The 18,543-nt window shown below is 47.1% G+C and overlaps 1 protein-coding gene across 1 annotated transcript in view; it reads right to left on the bottom strand.

Annotated features, from left to right (window-relative positions):
- LOC126203596 (synaptotagmin-5-like) overlaps window positions 1–18,543 on the bottom strand; it is a 273,387-nt gene that overhangs the window by 120,758 nt on the left and 134,086 nt on the right. Inside the window, exon 2 of the mRNA XM_049937959.1 lies at window positions 3,030–3,156. Within this exon, the coding sequence (XP_049793916.1) occupies window positions 3,030–3,156 (127 nt within the window). The remainder of the gene's footprint in view (window positions 1–3,029; window positions 3,157–18,543) is intronic.

The raw sequence follows: 18,543 nt of genomic DNA, 5'->3' as shown, positions 1-18,543 counted from the left end.
CCAAGAGGTTTCCTGCTAACGACTGCTCCACCCCAACAGCCATGCATGTCCTCAGCATGCAGCATACCTTGAGATTGAGGTTTTTTTTATAGAGAGCAGGCAATCCAAGATCCCCGTTCCCTGTGACACACAACGTTCCACCACCGCTTCATATGGTGGTTGCTGAAGCATGCCCAGAGCTTACGGTAACAGACGACTGGCGGCGCTCACCAGCCCCAGATCAGGAACCCCGGGGTTGCCAAGCATGTACTCATCAAATGAATGCTGAGCCCCTGAGGGACATTGCGTAAGAAATCCAGTGTTTGGTTAGCCAATGGCCCTCAGCTAATCATATGTGTGTAGAGGATCCATGTGTCTTCCTTTTTCAAAAGTGGTCAGCCATTAACCTTTGGTGTACAGTAATTGGAGTATTGAGACAGTTCTGATTTTTTAGCTATATTTGATGTAGCACATTATCTGATGAAACTAGCTTTGCCTGATGGTAAGTTATGATGAATAATTTGTATAATTACCACTAAGATAATTCCAAGTCTTTTTGTTATGCTGAATTTCGTGCTACCATTAGAGGTGACTTAGGCTGTGGGCATCCATTTCACTTACATGCATTCACATCCAGTACTGTCGGCTGAGAGGGTGTGAATTTGTCAAATATTGAGAAGCTGATTACTGCATAACTTTAAAGTTCATTTCATTATATTTGTATTTAATCCCTCTACCTCAGGTTTTATGAGAATGAAAATGTTGGCTTGCAAAATGATATCAGTTTGTTACGGTGATGAAAGTTTGTTTTGTATCAACACAATTCTCACTGAAAACTTGTAATTTGTGTCTATGTTTCTGAAGAGAAATATATTCGCTTTAAACAGCTCGTGTTGTACTATAATTTCTAACTAGATTATTCCCTTTATTCATGTATTGCTTACGTGAACATAGGATGCCACCATCTTGTTAATCTATGGTTGCACGAGTAGTGGCCAAAAGGAAAGTCCTGTTTAAGTTACAGATCGTGATAAGCAAAGTTGGAAACACATAACAGATTTTCTCACAGTGAGATATTTTCAGACATTAAACAAGGTATGGTGGTATGGCCTGCAGCAGTTAGACATCAGGCTGTTATGTGTGGCAACACTACATTATGGAACTCAAATTATTTGGACCTATATGACTCAATTATATGAAAGTGTGAGCTGTTTAACTACTTTTGAGGCATTGTTAGAAGTCAGATAACGCTGACAACCTTTTCATTACCACTACAATTTTCTTTTTGAATATCACTATATTATCAAGGCTTGTACATCACTACCTCTGGGAGACTTTTCACCATGAAATAGTATTAAGATTGATGTACGTGTTTTTCGGATAGATTGTCTAACTGTTCTGAGCCTGTTGAAATATGTAATTTTAGGTACTGGTTTCTTGACATTGTATCAAACCAAAATGAAGTTTATAATATGTTCTTTACCTTATTTATTCATTTATTTTTTATATATGTGCCAAACGTGAAGTGCGTAATGAGTGCTTGACTCATACAGGCTATTCAAGACAGTTGATGCTGTTGGGGGATATACATAGTGGTCAACGACCCACCCACAGTAGGTCAGATTTTGCACCAGGATTGTTCATCAGGCTGAACTCCAATAAAATCTTGCAACAAATTTGGGAATATTTACGCTACAGGTCAGGACATATTTTCTCAGAAGGAGGGGGTCAGCTTTATGCAGGTGCTTCAAGTTAAGAAGTTAGTAACTGCTGCATTCTTTCCACTGGTATAGTGTGACAATATCGTAAACCATCAGACATCAGTCCATAGACTCCTGTATGTTGTATGTCACTAATTTTCTTGTAGTTTTCTTCAGTACATAAGTAACAGGTTTTCTCTTTTTCACAATATAGTTCCCATGTCCTTTATCTGCTTAGAAACGAAATACTTCCACCTGTAGAAATGTACAGATACTCAAGTGATTATTACAGAAGACTGCAGCCAGATGCAAAATTACACAGTAATGTGTCATTTTTGCAGTGTTCACACAGTTACTATTTGGAAAAGTGAAATGAGTTACCTGTGACAAACACAGATCCAGAACTCAGCCACAAATATAATTTACCTTCAAATTCTCTTTGAACGTGATGCAGATGTCTACAAGTATAACAACAATAGCAATAAGATAATATGAAATGTTTTCATAATAACAATAATAACAGTTTGTTTACATTGCTTTAGCATAACTTCCTAGAATTTCACATAACTACTGCGTTTAGAAGCATTCATCCAAAATTTTGAGAAGTGTGTAAATCATGGCATTGATTTAAGAACACTAATGGCAACAGTCTTGCACAATTTTATCAATATCAAAATTTATACAATATAAAATCAAAGTGTGCGTTCACTCGTATCAGTGTTTCGTTTAGCACACTTAGCTTCTAAAGACAGGTCCACTGACTATAGTTATGCGAGTCTGTAAATGATTGGAATACTTTTTAGTCCTTTCCACCTGCATTCAGGAGCAAGTTTTCCTTTTATTTTTTTATTAATGGAATGTATTTCCCATTGTTTCTTGCCAAAGTCAGCTTCCTATGGACTCTCAAACAGTATTATATTTGTGATTGCAGCAGGTAGAGCGAGCCTGTGAATGTTCCCATTAATCTGACTGGAACATTCTCCATATGTGTCAGAATGCAAGCAAATCCGTTCGCAGGAGCAAGCAACTGGGAAGTACCCTGTGTTGAACACAGATCCTAGTTTTCTACACTTCCTTAATTTTCACACTACTTATGTCTCCAAACATGAGATGAAACATTTGGAAACTGATATATGTAGAAACACATACCTTTTCACTACAATGGTTTTTGGGGTTCAGTACTCCTATACGCTCTCTTTTGTGGGTCATCACACGAGTTCTGTCATGCAATGTACTGGTTATAAATTGGTATCAATAGTGTATTGGAGTCCTCAACCAAGATATCTGTTGCCTGGAAGAAGGATGCACAATACTGTCTGATCGAGAGCAAGCATCCGGATAGGTACTCACTGCGGTGCAGGTACTCGTAGAGGCAGCAGCCGGGCCCCACCAGACAGGCCACCACCAGCAGCGCCAGCAGCACTGAGCTCGCCCCTGCCGCCAGCACCAGCAGGCGACCACCTGCTCCCAGCGACATCTGCTGACACAGCGCAGAGTGCATGTACACACCAGACTTTGAACCGTAAATAACAGAACTCTTTGAACATGTACTCAACAGCAATGGGCAGATTTATGAATAAAGAAATGGAATAGGCAGGAGATCCCCATTGACCCCTACAATCGCAAATCTCTACATGGAATACTTTAACGAGGTGTCGCCTCCAGCTGCCCATCTAAAACCCAAGGGCAGGGTAGTTTCTGGCGAAGATAACGATTTATCTCAAGATCACATCTGGTGTCAGATGATTCCCCCCCACCTGAGGCAGTTACTTGAGTTACATTCTAGGCCACCACAGGGAACTCCTGTCCTGAACATACATCCTTCCCCCTTGAACTCCCCAGATGCACATTTATGTGTTACATTCAAGATCACCCCCTCCCCTCTGGATCAACAAGACGCAAGCTCCCACTCCCCTTTCTCCTTCTAATACTACAGCAATTAAGTGGGTTGTGTCATTTGAGGTCTGTGCACTATAGTGGAAGGATCGTCATTAAACATCAGGAGAGTCCAGCTACGACCACCATCCCAAGTATAATAAGAAGCCATGTAGGTATAAGTAATCCTTCCTCTCATAAGTAACTTCTATTTACGGTTTTTCGGTAATTTGTTGCAATTATAGCGACTATCAAAAGACCTACATATTCATACTGGAGATATATGTAAATATAATTTTAAACAATTATTACAGCGAATTATTTAACAAATCACACTGCATCGCAAGTTAAAAAAATTTGTAATGCATTACTAACAATGAATATGCTCTTGTTGAACTTTAAATTTTAAAAAGGTGCCACAACATGATACTTGAACAATCTCTTGCTACACCACAAGTCTACGTCACCCCTACATTACTAGCGTGTGTGTGTGCACGCAGTATATTACTGTCAATAAAATATTGTTGAAACTTTAAAAAAACCAGAACGCAATATTTAAACAAATGAACTGTTGCTGCATTCCAAATCTATGTCATCCCTACATTACTAGCGTATGTGTGTGTGAGAGGCACAATGTATGTGTTAAAACGAGTTCACTGTCCTGTCTTCAGAAATACTGTAATTTAATTATGTATATTCTGCACCGCAGCATATTCTGCAATAATTTTGTAATAAATCAACAAAATTTATGATGTAAGAAAGTTTGACAATACAATGAGTAACTGGAGTGGCTGCATTATTACAAATTAATGATATCACAGCAAATTCTGCCAAATCTCAGAAAATATTAACAAAATCTATTATGTAAAACACTTGTACAATGCCGTGGGAGACTGTGGTATGGCTATCCAATATGGCGGAAATTTTTGAAAAACTTCCTCACTAAGGTGGAAGACTCCAACGTATTCATTACAAAGTATGACATAATTTGTAAATTTGGTTCCTGCGAGTTATTAAATGTTTTGCGTTTCAAACTACAGTGCAACCAATAAAGTAGTGCACAAGGAAACGTCTCCCTGCACTACTAATTTGTGATGTCATAGATTGTTGAAAACAATGGACTCCACAACCCATATCTACGTAAATTTTTAGACCGATTTTCCTCCAAAGGCTCGCATTTCCATTGTAAGATACTGTACGTAAACAATGATGATGTTAAACTATTACAGCAGCTCTTTTATTTTAATAAAATACTCCAATAACCCACGTTAAACAATTTCCACAAAGCATTACATATTTAATGACTAATCTGCTTATACTTTGTACTGGCACACTGACGAATGATCAAATCCCTCCATTAATGTTTACAGATATCTTGGATGGTTGATTTACGCTATAAACAACTTCTGCACAAAATTTTATAGGATAGAAACGGATAGAGAAATGCACTTACTCAAAACAAACTAAAGAAATGTTGTGACCTGGAGGCCCGCACGTAGTAACGTCGCCGTGCACCTCTCCAAGACTGCTACTCACAAGGGAAACCCCCCATCGCACCCCCCTCAGCCTTAGTGGTAACAAGGCCCAGTGGATAGCCCATTACAAACTGAACACAGATCAAGCATGAAAACAGGAAGAAGGTGTAATCAACTGTGAAAAAAGAAGCAAAAACAGTGAACGTTCCAAGCTCAAGATGTCCAACATTGAACGAAGTCGAATAGCAATGTCACCGTGGTTATATGGGCGCTGGGTTGGACTGGATCCATGATCAAATCTCCCTAGTGCTCCATATTTCTTTTCACAAAATTATGAACTGTCTGTCCGGTCACTGATGTATTTGTTTATTCAATTTTATGTCTCTGTCATAGTGCAACGTGTGTTTGCAAGAGCAAGGGTAAGGAAGGAACCTCCAGACGTGCGCACTTCCTATTTGTTCTACACAAGTATCACTTGCTATGACTCTTGCGTCCTGGTTTGGAAGTTTTGACTCTTGAATTCCTTTGTTGTAAGGTGGTTCTACAACCCTTTACCTGTTGTTTTCATTTCTGTGAGCGGTCTAAGTACAATCCGCCTCCTCTCACTATACATCACATTCACTTCCTTCGTTTTTGTTTTTAGGGCGTAAAAACAACTGGGGTCATAAGCGCCCAAGTCAAAACTATAGACCACGAAAACAGAGAGGAGTTAAAAAACGACTACACGTCAATCCCAATCGACGTAAGAGAAGGCAGGTAAAAGCAGGGACGTGGAGAAAGGGCTATAAAATACACCATAGAACAACAGGGGCATAGAACTAAACATTAAATGGCCTTCGCCATATTACTACGACGGATACAAAGTAAAACTAGGTCGACAGTCCGCGCGTCGTTCGCTAAAACGGCCGATAAATCAGACGGCAAACCCAAGCGGGAACATAAACGGTTAAAAAATAGGCATTCCATCAGGAAATGGCAGACAATTAAAACTTGGTCGCAATGTGCACAAAGTGGTGGGGGAACGCCACTTAACAAATGGCGATGGCTAAAAAGGCAGTGCCCTATACACAACCTAGGTTAAAACGACCTCCCGGCGGGACAGACGTCAACACAGAGATCTTCGGAGAGAATATAGGAACTAGTGGGCCGAGGTACGAGGACTGCAGCCTTGGCAGGAGCACCAGCAGCCTGGTTTCCTGGGAGACCAATGTGACCAGGAACCCCCGTAAACATCGCAGTGCCTCCATCAAGAGTGAACAAATGACAGTTTTCCTGGAGCTGTTGCACTAAGGGATGGTTGGCGTACAGTGTGCAGAGACTTTGAAGGGCGCTAAGAGAGTCTGAGCAGAGAACATAATTGAAAAGCCTGTGTCACCATATGTACTCTGTGGCCTGATACACAGCGAAGAGCTTGGCTGTAAATAATGAGCAGTGTGAGGGGAGCCGACACCATGCAACGTCGGCGCCAAGGTTGACAGGTTTGAGGGATAAAGGGAACAAGCTACAGGGTCATCAGTCCCTTGTTCCAGATACAAACAAGGCTCAGGGTAAAGAAAACTCCCAAAGTACGTTTGGTAAAGGAAAAGAGGGAAAATGAATGGGACAAACAAAAACAAGGGAAAATATACACCATAAGGAAAAGTAGAAGATTGTATTAAAACCATAGAACAGGTAGTCTATGCTGGCTGATCACAAGAATAAAAGAGGATGAGTCACCCACTCTGCAGTACATTAAAATGTCCACCCCAAAAAGACAAGGCAAGGTGAACACATGTAGCTAAAAGACGAACACAAAGACAAACAAATGTAAAGGAAGGAGGACACAGATAAAATGGAGGAAGAGTGAGTGGAGGCCCCAGAGAGAAGGCCAAACGCCCGCCTTTAGATGGTACGATACAAACCCTATGTAAGACTAAATCTGCCATTGAGGCATTGTCGCCCAACACCACAGGTAAGTTGCTGGGAAGATTAAAAGTCCGCCGCAGAGCAGCTAAAAGTGGGCAGCCAAGCAAGATGTGCACGACAGTCAGAAGGGAGCCACAGTGACACCGAGGTGGGTCAACATGACGGAGAAGTTAGCCAATGTGGAGTAGGCAGAGGATAACAGATTCCCTGCGAGTAGCTCGCATGGATGACCGCCACACATGCGTCGTCTCCTTGATAGCACGGAGTTTATTTGGTGTACTCAGAGTGCGTCATTCAGTATCCCAGATAACGAAAACTTTGCAACGGAAGACGGTTCGCAAATCCGTCTCTGGGAGGCCAATCTCTAGAGATGGTTTACTGGAGGCCTGTTTCGCCAGGCGGTCAGCAAGCTCATTGCCTGGTATTCCAATATGCCCTGGGGTCCAAATGAAGGTAACTGAGCGTCCACTGCTGTAGAGGGCATAAAGACACTCCTGGATTAACAGTACCAAAGGATGCCTAGGGAAGCACCAGTTGAGAGCTTGTATGCTGCTTAAGGAGTCACTGCAAATGACGAAGGACTCAAGAGAACAGTAGCGGACGTGATCAAGAACGCAATAGATGGCAACCAACTCTGCAGTGAAAATGCTGCAGCCATCCAGCAATGAGCGTTGTTCAGTATGGCCATCGTGAGCATAAGCATAACCGACAAGACCGTTAACCAGTGATCCATCGGTGTAGATTACTTCTGAGCTCTCAAACTGTCCTAGAAGAGAGATAAAATGCCGACAGAGGGACTCAGGTCGAACTGAGCCTATGGGGCCTTGAAATAGGTTCAGCTGAAGCAGCGGCCGAGGTATAGACCATGGAGGGGTACGGAAGTGGGCCTGCAGGAAAAGTGGTAAGGGGGAAGTGCTAAGTTCATGAAGAAGAGACCACCGTGTCAGGGAAAAGAAGACTGTAATTTGGATGGCGAGGCATATTATGTATGTGGGCAGTATAATTTGCGAGCAATAGCTGCCACCGGAACCGCAATGCAGCCAGCTTCTACAAGTAGGCTGTTCACGGGGCTACATCGGAAGGCGCACATCGCGAGGCAGACTCCACAGTGGTGGTTTGGGTCTAGTAGACTCAGTGTAGAGGGGCTGCCAAACCATATACCACGCTCCTGTAATCAATACGGGACTGTACAAGGGCTTGGTACAGCTACAGCAGTGTACAACCCAAGTCGGTGTGGCTCAGGCAGCAGATAAGACTAAGGTGCCGCCAGCACTTGTCTTTAGGCTGACAAAGATTGGGAAGCCAACTCAAGTGGGTGTCAAAGACCAGTCCTAGAAAGCAGTAAGTCTCCACTACATCTAGTAGTTGGTCATCGAGGTAAAGTTGGGAATGGGGGTTGACGGTATGACGGCGACAACAGTGCATCACGCAAGTTTTGGTGGCTGAAAACTGAAAGCCGTGAGCGAGGGCCCACCATTGCGCCTTCCATATAGTTCCCTGCAGGCGACGTTCAGCGGCAACAGTAGAAGAGGAGCAAAACGAAATACAAAAATCGTCAGCGTATGAGAGGAAATACTGACGATCCTACTGCTACTGCAAGACCATTGATGGTAATTAAAAAGAGTGGGGCACGCCTTGACAGAGCCCTGCGGGACCCCATTCCCTTGTATATGGGGTGCACAATGGGAAGCACCGACGCAAATTCTGCATGTGCGGTGTAATAAAAAGTTCTGTATAAAAATCGGGAGTGGGCCCTGGAGACCCAACTCATCCAGAGTAGCAAGGATGTGGTGTCGCCAAGTCGTATCGTAGGCCTTCGTGAGATCGAAAAATACGGCAATGAGGTGTTGTCGCCAGGAAAAGACTGATCGAATGGCAGGCTCCAGGTACACCAAATTGTCGATGGTGGAGCGTCCTTGGCGAAAACCGCCTGGGATGGAGCCAGAAGGTTCCAAGATTCAAGAAGCCAATACAACCACCGGCTCATCATACGTTCAAGCAGCTTACACACAATGTTGCTGAGGTTTATGGGATGATAGCTGTCAACATCTAGTGTGTTCTTCCCAGGCTATGGCACTGGAATAATGATACTGCCCTGCCACTGCGATGGGAAGTAGCCATTGCTCCAAATGCGGTTGAAGACAGCAAGGAGGCGGCGTTGGGAATCAACTGACAGATGTTTCGGCATTTGTGAATGGATACAATATGTGCCAGGGGATGTGTCAGGACAGTTGCCAAAGGAACAGAGCAATTCCCACTCACTGAACGGAGTGTTGTAAGGCTTAGGGTGGCATGGAGCAAAAGAGAGGTGTTGTCGCTCCACCCTCTGTTTGAGGAGACTAAATGTGGGGAGATAATTCTTCGACGCAGAGATGTGAGCATAATGCTCAGCAAGGTGCCCTGCAATTACGTCAGTATCGGTGGATACAGCTCCATTTTTGGAAATTCCAGTACACCTGTTGGTTATGCTGCCATAAAGTCGCTGGAGCTGGGTCCCAACATGGGAGTTGGAGGGCCCTGTTCCAAAAGTGGAGACATAGCGTTCCCAACACCAGCTTCCTTGATGAACAGGCGAACCAGTGCTCGAAGCCGTTTGAAGGCAATAAGGTTCTCCAGGGAAGGGTGGCGTTTATGGCGTTGAAGGGCCTCCCTACGGTCTCTAATGCCTGCAGCGATTTCAGGCGACCACCAAGGAACAATCCTCCGCCGATGGGACCTGGAAGAACAGATAACTGCAGATTCTGCTGCAGAAACAATGCGGGTAGTGATCATTTGAGCCACCACATCAATTGTGTCATGACAAAGAGGCTCAATAGTGGCAATGGAAGCGAACAAGTCCCAGTCAGCCTTATTCATAGCCCATCTGCAGGGGCGCCCAGAAGAGTGACGCTGTGGTGGTGACAGAAATATCGGAAAATGGTCACTACCGCACAAGTAGAAGGCTTGGTCTGCAGATTGAAAGGTCGATGGCTGAGTACGTGCTATGTGTGTGTGTGTGTGTGTGTGTGTGTGTGTTGGGGCCTATGGGCGCTCAACGTCAAGGTCATCAGCGCCCTGACACACATTAAAGGGAATGAATGTGTACAGACCTAATAAAACTGAAACACACACGCAAAGAAAGCAGGAAAAGAAGGAAAATGCGACATAAGAAAGTAGAACGTAAGGAAAGGGAAACGTAGCAACAAGAATGCCACAGTAAATTGTCATTGGCTGGCCACTTACATAAAATATGGGCGAGCTTGTCACACAGTGAGCAAATTAAGATCCTCTCCCTAAAATCTTTGTAAAAACATTTGACATGGCACAGAACTTTAAAACTTTAACCACATTCGCCCGAGTGTTGCCTAAAAGAGATGGCAGGTCCGCTGGCAAGTCAGCCGCGGCCCGCTGGTCAGAAAATAAAACGCAGTCCAATGAAACGTGGCGCACAGTGACCTGGACGCCACAAGCACCACACATTGGAGGGTCCTCCCGCCGGAAAAGGAAGCCATGCGTCATAGGGTTGTGGCCTATCCGAAGCCGAGTGAGGAGAACCTCGTCCCGTCGATGGGGCTGAAAGGAAGTACACCACACACGTGTTGTGGGCTTGACTATACGGAGCTTATTGTCAGTCACTTCCAGCCACTCATCCTCCCACTGACGCATGAGTCGTGAGTTCAACAGCGAGGTGTGCGCGCGCAGGGGTATAGCACACTGAGATACTTGTGGATCGAGACACACCTCCTTGGCTGCGAGATCTGCCCTTTCATTCCCAGCAATGCCGACATGCCCCGGAACCCAGCAGAAAGCCACCACCTTCCCCAATCGCTGTAGGTGGAGGAGGGCATCCTGGATGGTCTGGACTATTTATCTGCTGGATACAAACGTTGCAAAGAGTGAAGGGCACTTAGTAAATCGGAACAGACAAGAAATTTATGACAGGAAGAATGTCTCATCTGCTCCAGTGCTCGCAAGATAGCAAACAATTCTGCAACAAAGACAGTAAAAGTCTGAGTACGTGCTGAAATGTGTGGAGCAATATCATTTAAGAGGGAAAGGTTGAGCTGTGCCAACACTTGCTCACCAACAGTGACTCAGCCTGTCGCCACCAAGCCGACCCACAAAGCATTATGGGCGTTAAAATCGCCCAGTAACAGAAATAGTGACGGCAGTTGGGCTATCAGCGCAGCCAAGTGTGTGTGTGTGTGTGAGGTTCGAGGTTTTCGGGCGCTAAACAGCGTGGTCATCAGCGCCCACACGCATAGAAACATGCGGTGAAGGGACGAAGACGGACAGCGAACAAGGAGAATGGCTAAAAGACACAGACCTGACGCAGTTCCAAATCCTCCCATACAGAGGCAAAACAAGAGGAGAAGAAACGCACTAAAAAAGGAAAGGAAACACAAGGAAAAGAGAACAGAAAACGAAGTGAAACAAGTAGGTAATCGTGACTGGCGGACCTCTTACCTAAAACCTGGGTGAGTCAGTCACCCAGCAGCACATTAAAATCCTCTCCCTAAAATCCGAGGCAACAAACTGCACAGGAAACAAAACGGTAAGACCTTAACCACAGTCGTTGCTTCGTCTTGCAAAATAGAGGGCAAATCCGGTGGCAAGGAAACCACCGCCCTCTGGTCAGAGAATAAAAGACAGTAACGTAAAATGTGGCGGACAGTGATCTGGAGTAATCTGGACGCCACAAGCACTGCAGATTGGGGGTCCTCCCGCCGGAGTAAAAATCCATGCGTTAAGGGACTGTGCCCGATGCGGAGGCGAGTGAGGAGAACCTCATCCCACCTGCGTGACTGGTAGGACGTACGCCATAGCCGCGTGGTGGCCTTGACCAAACGCAGCTTATTTTCACCAACTGCCAGCCACTCCAATGCCCGCAAGATCGCAAACAATTCGGCATCAAAGATGGTAAACGCCGCAGGAAGCCGTAACTTGACGACTCGATCAGGGAAATCAACAGCACAACCAACAGAGTCCCCCTGTTTAGAGCCATCCGTAAATACTGGAACATGGTCGGGATGCTGTTTTAAAATATCGTAAAATAAGGAGGTAAAAACAAACGCAGGAGTGCAGCTCCTACGGTACTCTGACAAGTCTAAAATGACGCTGGGCCTCTGGAGCAACCAGTGAGGCAGGCGGGTAAAACCCTGGAGTTGGTGTGCCACACGCTCCACACCAACGGACTCAAGCAAATGCTTGGCACGAATCCCAAAACCTCACAGTGTCTCTAATAGGAAGAATGGTGTCCCTCAGACGCAATTCAGGGGTGGTAAAAGCACGTCGAGAACGATTACAATGAACACACACACACATTTGTCTGCAGAAAAGGTAAAACCCGTCTTCGCAGTCCATGCCTCTAATTGCTTTATCGTAAGCTGCAGCTGCCGACTAGCAGTGACAAGACTGGAGGAAGAACAGAAAACAGCAAAATCGTCCACAAACAAGGAGCACTGGGCCGGACTCCGGATAGTGGACGTGATACTGTTAATGGCAATGGCAAAGAGGGTGACACTTAAAACGCTTCCCTGAGGAACACCATTCTCCTGCACGTACAAATCAGATAGCACATTACCAACCCAATATCGAAAGAGGCGGCGGGAAAGAAAGGACCGAATGAAGATGGGGAGATGGCCACGAAAGCCCCACTGATGGAATTTATTGAGGATAAGGCGGCGCCAAGTAGTGTCATACGCCTTATTAATGTCAATGAATACACCTAGACAATGCTGGTTACGTAGGAAGGCCTGCTGGATGGCCGCCTCAAGCAGGGTCAAGTTGTCTATAGTTGAACATCATCTCCGAAAGCCACACTGAGAGTGGCTAAGGAGCTTCCTGGTCTCGAGCAGCCAAACCAGGCGACGGTTGACCATGCGGTCCAATGTCTTCCCGACGCAGCTCGTCAAAGCAATACTCTGATAACTACTGGGATGCATTCGGTCCTTTCCCGGTTTGAGGAGGGGAACCAAAATCGCCTCCCTCCATGAGTCAGGGAACGTGCCGGATGACCATATCATATTGAAACAATTCACGAGAACTTCCTTGGATGGCAGCAACAAGTGCTGCAGCATGCTGTACAGGATTTGATCATCACCTGGCGCAGTATCATGAGCCACAGACAGCGCCGAATCCAGTTCCCACACTGTGAAGGGGCAGTTGTAGCGTTCAGAATTTGGGGACCGGAAGTCCAAGTGATCCCTCTCGATGACAGTGCGGTAGCGGCAGAAATCTGGATCACAGTTAATAGTGGCAGTAGATTCCGCAAAATGCATGGCCAGTGTCTGGGCAATGTCTCTCGGCGCCGTGAGTAGACAACCCTGATGCAGCAATGCCGTGACAGGTAGTTGGCTGCGTTGCCCGGAAATCCTCCTGATGGCTTCCCATACTTTCGTAGAACTAGTGGAGCGGGAGATGGAGTTCAAGAACGATTGCCATGACCGTCGTTTGCTCTCCTTAATCAGTCACCGCGCCTTGGCCCTTGCCACCCGAAAGGCCGCAAGATTGTCAGCTGAGGGACGGCACTTGAAGCGGCGCAGAGCTGCACGGCTGGCTCGGATGGCTGAGCGGCACTCAGTGGTCCACCAAGGGACAGGACGCCTCTTGGGATGACTTGAGGACCGTGGGATCGACAATTCAGCAGCATGGGAGATCACGGCTGTAACATGGTCGACCCATTCGTGGACGCTAGCACGGAGTTCCAAAATGCCGCTCCTGTCGTGGTGACGTCCTAGCCAGCATGCTATAGGCTGGCGTCGTCTCACAGCCCTCCCTGCCGTGTGTGTGTGTGTGTGTGTGTGTGTGTATGTATGTGTTGGGGCTTACGGGCGCTCAACGTTGAGGTCATCAGCGCCCTGTTACACATGAAAAGAAACGAATGTGTACAAATTTAGTAAAATGGAAGCATACACGCAAAGAAAGCGGGAAAAGATGCAAAATGCTGTATAAGAAAATAAAACGTAAGGAAAACGAGAAAGGAGCGCAAAAGATACCACAGGAAATTGTCACTGGCTGGCCACTTACGTAAAATATGGGCCTGTGAACAAATGAAGATTCTCTCCCTAAAATCTTGGTAAAAAAGTTGAACAAGTCGCAGAACTTTAAAACTTGAACCACATTCGTTTGAGTATTTCCTAAAAGAGATTGTAGATCCGCCGGCAAATCACCCGCGGCCTGCTGGTCAGAAAATAAAACGCAATCCAGTGAAACGTGGCGCACAGTGAACTCATGCTTGATCTTCGTGCCGGCGCTTGTCGTTACGCCGGGACAGTATCACAAGCTACTGACAATGCAAAATCCAGCTGCCACAGAGAGAAAGGTTGGTTGTTCTCCTCCATGTTGGTGAAACGGAAATCAAAATCAGCCTTCTCCACGTGACAATATGTTCCGGCTGGAGACCCAATTATTACGCCGGGGAAGTTTACGGAGCAACATCAAGAGCCTCTACTGGGAGGGAATGTTTGAACTTGTAAGAAAGTTTGACAAACTTCGTAAGAAGAAGGGGAAGTTTCTGAGCGCCCTCGCTTTTCTGCTGAGATGCCGGAATGAAGGTATAATACCTAAATTTGCCAGAATTGTTCATTAGACTGGGACAAGAATAGCCAACAGCATTAAGAAGCGTGCTGCTTTTGCCGTAGTAAGGGGGCCCATTCGTTTTACACAAAGGCAACAAGATTTCACATCCAAGGATTTATTTTATTTGCGTTTGGAAGTTTCGGCGTTGTTGTCTGCTGCATCCTGGGACTGGGTTGACAGTTCGTCCTGGGCAATATCAGACTGGGTCCATGCAAACGCCGTCTGTAGGCAACCTTCTCTGTCTATAATAATGGATGATGATACCTGTCGACATGTTATGATCAAACTCACAACCAAACAACTGGACGACGCTACGCTGGCAGTTTTGGAAAAGGGATTTAATTTTCCTCTACGCCCAGGAATGTTTCCATTACGGAATTTATTTCCGCCATTGAACAAGTGGTTTCCAGGTTTCTCGACGATCTAGATGATGAGGTTAGGCAAGAGATCTCTCATAAGTTGTGCCGGTTGCCACCCCCGTGACGTTACATCTCTTCCCTTGAAAGAACCACGATCCGATCCATCAGAGAAGAGAAGTATTTAGTAATTCTACCAGCAGACAACTGTTGTTCTTTCGCGAGACGATTATGTGGGTCAAATGGATCTTTTGCTTGCAGACTGCCCATACCGAAGATTGTAGAACGATCCAACTGAACGTATAAAACGCAAGATACTTTCACCTTTGAAGAGGATTTCATTATCTGACGATGTTCTTAAAAAAACTTCTACATGGTGCTGCTGTCCCGCCGTGATTATACGGTTTGCCTTAGGTACACAAGGAAGGCCTATTGTTAGCAATTTGGGCACTCCTACTTAGACAAGTATTTAGTATCCCTTCTCAGTCCACACGCCGGAAAATGCGAACACCATATTTCCAATTCTCTGGTTTTCACTCATCGTTTGAAGTCTTTGTGTCTCAGTCCCACGGATTTGCTCGTTAGTTTTGGTGTTGTGTCTCTGTTTACTCGAGTTCCTCTTGAAGGTTCTTTGCAGTTTTGGTGAAAAATTGGACGAAGAAACAACTAAGTTTTTGTGGTATCGATAGCTATGATTTCACGGCGTAGGTACAAGTTCTTAGGTGGCACTACGACACCGACGACAACGTCCGCTAGCCGGCGCTGTGCAGCTCTACGAGCGCCGCTCAAGATTCTACCCATTTGATTCCGAGGAGACGACCTAGCGACATTGTTTTTACTTCATAGGGGGCTCATCATTACAAGACTTTGTTACTTCAGTTACTTCAATGATAGTTCGTCCAACTACTAGTAGCTGTTAGCGTAGATACCTGTACGGCTTCGCACCTACGTGCTCATCTCAGCCAAAGTTACGTTAAGTTTAATTAATCCTAATTCTTCCTATAGTAAAGGTGACTTAAATTCACTCTGCAGTACCGAGATTTTTACCTCACCTGCTCCTACTCGCTTCCTACATTCGGCCTACCCTTCATTTTACAGGAGCAGACCCACGCGCCTCCTACCAGGCGGGATACAAAAGCTTTGACGCCATGTGCTGACATCGACGTATTTTTTAACGACAAATACTTTGAACAAACTGACAGAGTGGATATGGGGAGTCCAGTATCCCCCATAGTTGCCAATTTGTTTATGGAAGTTTTTGAGGACATGGCACTGAAGGCTGTGTTCTTAAAGCCAACTTGATTCTGGAGATACGCCGAGAGCTTCCCTCCCATCTTTTTGTCTGTATCCCAATATTAAGTTCACGATGGAAGTTGAAAACGATGGAAAACTTCCGTTTTTATATGTCTTGGTCTACAGAAGGGATGATGGGACATTAGGACATAGTGTTTATCATAAAGTGTATTCCGACCGCCAGTTAAGACCAGAGCTCAGCTGGGCTCAATGAAGGATGATCTGGATTTGAGAAAGCCTGGGGTCTGCAAGACTCCCTGCCATTGCGGGAAAGCTCATATTGGACAAAAGATTCGCACGGTCCAGGATCATTGCGTGGAGAATCATCGCCACACGCGTTTATCTCAGCCAGAAGAACCTGCAGTGGCGGAACATTGTCTTACGGAAGGACATAAAATGCTGTACGATGAGGCACAAGTGGTTGCCCCTGCGTCGTGGTATTGGGACTGTGTAATGAAAGAAGCCGTTGACATCCGGCTATCTGACAATATTATAAATAGAGATAAGGAGTATTCTTTAAGTAAGAGTTAGAACCCTGTTCTGTTTGACATTAAGAAACAATAGTCCTTGTTTCGGTCATCAAAAGCTGTCAACAGTGTTTGATATCGATTTATGGTTTCCGCGAGCTTTCGCCACAGGTGCGCTGTTGTGCCTTGCGCTAGTGGGCAGTTATGTTCGCGCATGCGCGGTGAACCCACGGTCGGTGTATAAACGGGCCGCCGCGGCATGTTTAATTTCATTCCGAGCTGAGCAGCCCTAGTGCACACTCACGAGTCCGAGTTGCGATGTCGAGGCGAGAGGACGTGTTTGACGATCGAGCGAAGGGTGTGGCGGATCGCTGTCCGGCGGGGTCAGCTCAGGCGACTGACTTGCTCCCGTCGGCGGCCCCATCCGGCCCCCACTTATGACGAACAGGCGCCGACTACCTGACAATGACTTGGATAACTCTTCTGATGACGTTTCTCGCGCCCAGGAGCGCGTGCGAATGCACAAGCTTGCCCAGGAGCGCATGCTCGTGCGAATGCACAAGCTTGCTCATGGGGGCGACTATGCACTGCCGGGCACGGGGCGACAAGAGGCAGGTGAGCCGGTGGGGGCCTCGCCAGGCGCAGTGCAAGAGTCTGCGTCCCTGGCGACGGCGGTCTCACTGGGTGCGCCACGGGGGCCGGCCATGCAAGAGGTCGGTTCGCTCGTGGTTGCCCCTACGGCCCTGCGACAGCAAGAGCCCGTAGCCACGCGTTTCTGCCCCGCCCTGCGAGAAGGGCACTACCGCGGTCTGGGCGAGTGCAAAGCCAGCTCGAGAGGCCGCCGTGATCGAAGATGACGACGAATTGCCAGACGCAAATCTCGCGGAGGCAATTGCCGACGCTGACAGACGTGACGTTGACGATGCCCGTGCACTCCGGAAGCGCCGGGCTGACGACTCTGACGTCCGCTCCCAAGGCTCAGACACTGCTCGGCCGCGGGAGAAGGCCCCTAAAGCCTCCCGCGCCACCGCTGCCACCGCGGCCCAGACGGTCGCGAAGACGACGCACGCGAGGGAGCAGCGGTCCACCACAGGGCCTGCTCCCGTGCGCCACCCTGACGAGGACGGGTTCATCACCCCTGCCAGGCGGCACACGGCAAGGGCGGCTGTCCTACAGCCTGCGCTGCCGCTGCCGAGCGCCAACGTCTTCCAGGCCGCGTCTGATGACGTCACGGATGACGCCGCCACCCCCCCTCCGGAAAACATCGCCGCGCCAGCCACCGATTGTGGTCCAGTGGGACGGCCCTTATAAGCCGTTCGAGCTGAAGATCACTCGAATGGCGCCCACTGCCAGCATCAGGACTGCCGGCAATGATCTTTACCGACTCTCCGTGACCACTGTCGAGGACTACCGTGCAGTAATGGATGTCATCTGCAAAGATGGCCTCCACTGCTACACGAACCCGTCGGAACCGCTCAAGCTGTTGAAGGTGGTGTTCCGCCGCCTCCCCCTCCAGTTTGGGGGCGGATTACCTCCGTGAAGAACTGGAGGACACGGGCTTCGGCATCCGCCACACGGGGCTCATGAACTCCCCACGCACCCACCGCCCCGTGCCGCTCTACCACGTCGTTCTTGTCGACAACCTGGAAAATCGCAAGATCTTTCAGGTGCGGCAGGTAGGGCGGGTCGACGTCAAAGTGGAACCACTGCGGGCCAAAGGCAAGAGGGCCCAGTGCTTCTCTTGCCAATGACTCGACCATGTGTCTCGCTACTGCTCGATGCAGACCCGCTGCATCAAGTGTGGGGCCCAGCATCAGAGCAAGGAGTGCACACTCCCACGAGAGGAGATAACCGACGTGCTGCAACTGCAACGGCGCGCACGTCGCGAGCTACCGAGGGTGTCCGGCCCTTCAGCATGGCCGACATCAGCACC

Source organism: Schistocerca nitens, chromosome 9 (assembly GCF_023898315.1).
Source record: "Schistocerca nitens isolate TAMUIC-IGC-003100 chromosome 9, iqSchNite1.1, whole genome shotgun sequence".
In the NCBI taxonomy this organism is placed as follows: Eukaryota; Metazoa; Arthropoda; class Insecta; order Orthoptera; family Acrididae; genus Schistocerca; species Schistocerca nitens.
Note: the sequence above shows the minus strand (reverse complement) of the source record. Positions and strands in the feature narration are given on the sequence as shown.